At 35.6% G+C, this 4,874-nt stretch overlaps 1 protein-coding gene across 1 annotated transcript; it reads right to left on the bottom strand.

Moving 5' to 3' along the window:
• Positions 1-563: 563 nt before the first annotated feature.
• LOC132269284 (WRKY transcription factor WRKY24-like) lies at positions 564-4,045 on the bottom strand. The gene is made up of 5 exons (XM_059770432.1): positions 3,513-4,045; positions 3,020-3,205; positions 2,302-2,912; positions 2,014-2,175; positions 564-1,270 (listed from the first exon to the last, which is right to left on the bottom strand). The coding sequence occupies exons 1-5, from the start codon at positions 3,873-3,875 to the stop codon at positions 820-822; spliced, it is 1,773 nt and encodes a 590-aa protein (XP_059626415.1). The 5' UTR covers positions 3,876-4,045; the 3' UTR covers positions 564-819.
• Between the last annotated feature and the right edge of the window lie 829 nt (positions 4,046-4,874).

The raw sequence follows: 4,874 nt of genomic DNA, 5'->3' as shown, positions 1-4,874 counted from the left end.
ATTATGTATATATTACAGGTGAATTAAAAACACACTATATCCTTGTATTTTAAATTAATTCCGGTCTAGGGTGGGTGATACTCTACATGTGTATAAATTAATTTGTATATGTAATTATGTATATATTACGGGTGAATTATAAACACACTATATCCAAATTTTCAAATACTTGAGATTTACTACATCAATTTTATTTTATATTATATAAACCATCTACATATTTTAACCATCACTTCGATCATGCCTCTCCCAGCAAGGTTTTTTTTTATTTTTTATTTTATTCCTTGACAAAAAAACTCAACACACATTTATCACTATAGATGAGAATTTGATCCAATAGTGATTTGAAAAGCTCAAGCCAGTATGCTCAAGCTACCAAAATAATTAACATGAAATAAAGTAATTAAATATAATTTTAAAATATTAAATATTAAAAGAGACATGATATATAATAGAATAGAGAGAAAGAATCCATGTAACTAACACCATTAATTTTTTTTAAAAAAATAATAATAAATAAATAAATAAATTGATCGATGATAGAATATCAATAAACCCACAACTTATCACAATTTCAATTTTCATTTAATTACCCAAAAAGAATCGCTACATCCTTTTCTTTTACATTTGGGGCTATATATCTCTAGGAAAATAAATGCCTAAAAAAAATGAAAAAAATACGTTCAGGAACTGCTATATATACCATACAATTTTCAATATACAAAACCAAATTCCTGTAAAATATACAAAACAAACTAAATGCGAATAAACAAATGAATCTGACCACCTTATTTTGTTTTTGTCAAGGAAGCATGCTACTTAGCATAGTAAGGACTCGAGGAACATGTCATCCCTAGGCTCTTCCTTGGCTCTAGAAAACACATTGTCTTCGTGTTGTGGCTGAGTCATGTAAGAGGCCATGGAGTTCCCAAACCCTGAGAATCCGAAACTCCCGGGGCTCTGCAACATCTCCAGTGTGTAGGGTGCTTGCCCTTCGGATGCTGCATGCCTTGCACCGCGAATTGGGTTGATGGCGGAGTTGTTAGGGTTATGGGTAGACACAGCCGAAGGCCTTATGGCAATGGCAGCATTGTTGTTGCTGGTGTTGGGGAAAGGCCTATTGATGGCGTGGTTGCCACTACCGCGTGCAGCAGGCACATCATGGTTGTGCTTCCCCTCGTAGGTTGTTATCACCGCCCTTAGATCATGCGATGCTCGCTCTACGTGCTTTCTCACCGGACATCCAGGACTTGTGCACTTGTAGTAGCTCCTGTAAGTAGTAAATAGATCACAGGGTTAGACAAGTTCCAAACATTGCTTACTTAAAAGACATATCGAGAGCTTATAATGCAATTGGAGCACACAACAAAGAGACTCATTGCAAACTTTCTTGATCAGAGAAAGAATTGCAAGCTAAATGTAATTTTAGCCCCATTGCATATATTGATATGTAGAGTTTTATGTTATGTACAGCTTTTGGTGACTCAACTAGTGAAAAAAACAAGGCCACACTACACAAACTCGGTCATTCTCTTAAGTGGATTCAAACATCTTAACCCAAATTGATTCAAACAATGAAACAACAAATATCTCTAAAACAATCCCAAAAACTTACCAAAAAAAAATGTTGTTCAATCTCACGATTTTACTGAAAAAGGGTAACCTAAAACATGTGGCCCACACCATTCATAAGGACAGGGAGGATGAGGATGAGGATGACCTAAAACATTGGGTTAAAACAATGCACCAATTATTTGGACTGAAGCACACCCATTAAAGTAACCTTTTAGGACAGACAAATGGACAGCACATATGAAAACTAGATTAATCATGTCTCAACCTTTTTTTAAGGAGATCAAGGAACTAGATATTGAATAATACGGATCTTCCAGTGAAAGTTAAGACATAGTGGAAACCGAAAAAAAAAAAATGTTTTGGTAAGATGCTATAACTCCCAAAGTTCACCTTTCCAAATTAAAAAAATTGGTTGTTATATCAAAGTAAGCTTTTTACCTTGGATTTGGATTACCCTTAACCACCTTCTGCCCATATTTTCTCCATCTATACCCATCATCAAGAATATCAATATCACTTGTTGTCTGAACTACAACCCTAGGTTCTCTAACTGTTCTACTCCCAGCTGCTGATATACCTTCATTTTCACTTTCTCTTTTCCTGCAAGAATTAGATAAAAATGAATCAGATCCTTTAAAATCCCCACTAATCAAAAAAGCCCATTACATAATAACAATCATTTATACGATTTTTTTTTTTTAAAAAAAAAATTTAAATTAAATTTACCATCTTTTGGAATCAGGTTCATCTTCATCAAAATCATCTCCACCAGATTTACTCTTCTGAGAACTGTGCTCAAAATCATCATCCCCGATCGAGATGGAGGAATTATCCGGTGTCAAAACGGAGTCGATTTGGCCTGTGCCATGTGAGGCATATGACTGATCTGGGATTTCATTGGCGGGACGATTGCAAGCTTGAATTGCTTGAGAAGAAGCTGATGATGATCTCCTAGTAGACTGAGGCTTGGGATGGTTGTGACTACCCTTGTAAACAATCTCAGTAATCTGCCCATCTAAAGATCTCTCAACTTTCTTCTTAGTTGGACAATTGGGGTATGTGCACTTATAATAACTTCGCGGATTTTCGCTCCCTTTCACTTGTTTCTGCCCATATTTCCTCCAATTGTACCCATCATCTGAATTTCTCTGCTCTCTTATCGATGATGATTGATTGTAATTATTATGATCCGATTGGAAGTTGCCGTTGCTTTGAGGGTTAGTTTGAATTGTTGCAATCTCAGGGGAGAAGCTCTGCATCGAATTGAATTCGGATTTCACCAAACTTTTTCCACCATCTTGCTTCACGGGTTCTTGTACATTCCATGCTTGTTCTTCCTGAAAATATTGTTCATATTCAGATAGCGTCAAAGCAGATTAAAGATTGAAAAACCCAAATAAAAAAATAAAATAAAATAAAATAAAAACTAACTTTGAGGTCTTACAGTTGGAATTGTGTTGTTCTGAGACTGAAAGATTGTTGTGGATGATGTGGGAGGCCTTGTTTGGGGTTGGAAAGAGAAATCAGAATAGTTCTCTTCTTGCTTCAGACTCTGGTGGTGGTTGTTAGAATTGCTCTTCCAATTGAAGGACTGAAAAGGGAATGCCCCTGTAGTCGGAGATGGTAGAATCTGCATATATAAAAAACGAATATAGTAATTAATACCTTAAATTCACTAAATCACACATGACAAAATCCAATCCAATCCAACAAACAAGGACAAAAGAACCCAACAATCAAACAAAAACAGAGGAAAAGAAAATATTAGTATTACTTTCCCTTTCCTCTGATTGATTGATGAAAAACACAGGAAAAGAAAAAGGTAAAAGATATACGTAATATGAACCCAACTATGGTTAGTTTAAGACAATTAATTCGATCTTTCCTTTACGTTTTTTTCAGAAAAATGGAAAAGAAATAATAAGCGAGATACATACGGAAGAAGATGAGAGAAGAACAGGGGAGTCCAAGAGCTCAGCTGGGCTTAAACCAAGTGGGATGGCAAAGTAGGAGGAAGGTGATACAGCTGGTGGAGAAATGGGCAGTGAAGGTGGCGGAATTGACTTGAATTTGGGTATGCCGGAACCCGTTCGCTCGGCGATACGATCTGAAAGTCCACGGCTGACGGCGGCGGTGGTGGTGGTGGGGTAGTTGTCGGTGGAGGCAAGGAGGTCAGAGAAAGAGGTGTTGACCGTGTTGGTATTCATGAATGGAGTTGAGAAAGAGAAGGTGGATGATGTAGTTGTTGCTAGTGGGTATGAGTTTGCCGAAGTCTCCAAACTCCCTGAAGAAGAACCCATGAGAGAGTAGAGAGAGAGAGAAAGAGAGAGATATGAGGGGGATGGTGAGAAGAAAGAAGAGAAGATGTACACGTAGAGTATAGCACAAATTTCTCTCTTGTTTGGCTGATTAGAGGTATCTTCTGAGAAGGTGAAGAGGTGTGTTGACTGTGGAAATGTGAAGTGAAATGAAATGGGGGGTTTTGGGGGTCAAAGCTCGTGCGTTTTGACTGAATGGCTGGATGGGCTGGCTAGGCGGCTGCGGCTGCTGAGATATTTGATGGGCCCAGATCCGGGTTTCATCCCATTTAAATCTTGTTAACGATGCACGCCACTTGTTATCTCTACTGGGTCCCACATCGGAGGACGGATTTGAGTGTTTTAAATGAAATTGAATTGACACTTTATAAAAAATAATTGTTCTAGAAAGGGTAGTGCCTTCCCTTATTCTACTTATAGATTGGTAACGTGGGGTTTAATTTCCTTGTGATAGTGTGTGATATCACAAGCGTTCCTTTTATTTTTTTATCATGTCAAATTAGGAAAAGAAATTTGAGCACTCTAAATTTTTAATGTAGAATTGTTATATAAAAAGGTTTAAAGTATGAAGTTTATAGCTAAAAATAAATAATAAGACATGGAATAAATCAAGTTTGATTAGAGGTTCAGTATAATCTAAGACTCATTCTATTAAATTAAGGTTATTTATATTCCTCTCAAGCAAATTATCTATCTTTTTATTTTTGGTTATTCCAAAATAAATGTCACATTTGAAAAAATAAAATACTAGTATTATTATTATTATTTTTTAACATTATCAATTTAATCTTATTATATTGAACTTATAAAAAATAAAACATCACATCTATGTGGATCATTATAAATAGAATTGGTAATTCATTCATTATTCATACAATAAAAAAATATTAAAATTAGATTTTCAAATATATATATATATATATATATATATATGTATAATGAGAAATGTTTCAAAACATGCACAGTTTGATTGAGTGATTA

Source organism: Cornus florida, unplaced genomic scaffold, assembly GCF_030987335.1.
Source record: "Cornus florida cultivar Cherokee Brave unplaced genomic scaffold, ASM3098733v1 CherokeeBrave_3.0.0_Hap2_Chr08, whole genome shotgun sequence".
Taxonomy (NCBI): domain Eukaryota; kingdom Viridiplantae; phylum Streptophyta; class Magnoliopsida; order Cornales; family Cornaceae; genus Cornus; species Cornus florida.
The sequence above is the reverse complement of the archived record's forward strand: the minus strand, read 5'-3'. Positions and strand labels throughout refer to the sequence as shown.

What these genes read in the sequence shown, in the direction of transcription:
- LOC132269284 (XM_059770432.1), bottom strand. Translation starts at nt 3,875, where the DNA reads ATGGGTTCTTCTTCAGGGAGTTTGGAGACTTCGGCAAACTCATACCCA. An exon ending in TTCTTCTCTCATCTTCTTCC is followed by an intron (nt 3,206 to 3,512) that starts GTATGTATCTCG and finishes TTATATATGCAG; the next exon opens with ATTCTACCATCTCCGACTAC. An exon ending in GAACCTGATTCCAAAAGATG is followed by an intron (nt 2,176 to 2,301) that starts GTAAATTTAATT and finishes TAATTCTTGCAG; the next exon opens with GAAAAGAGAAAGTGAAAATG.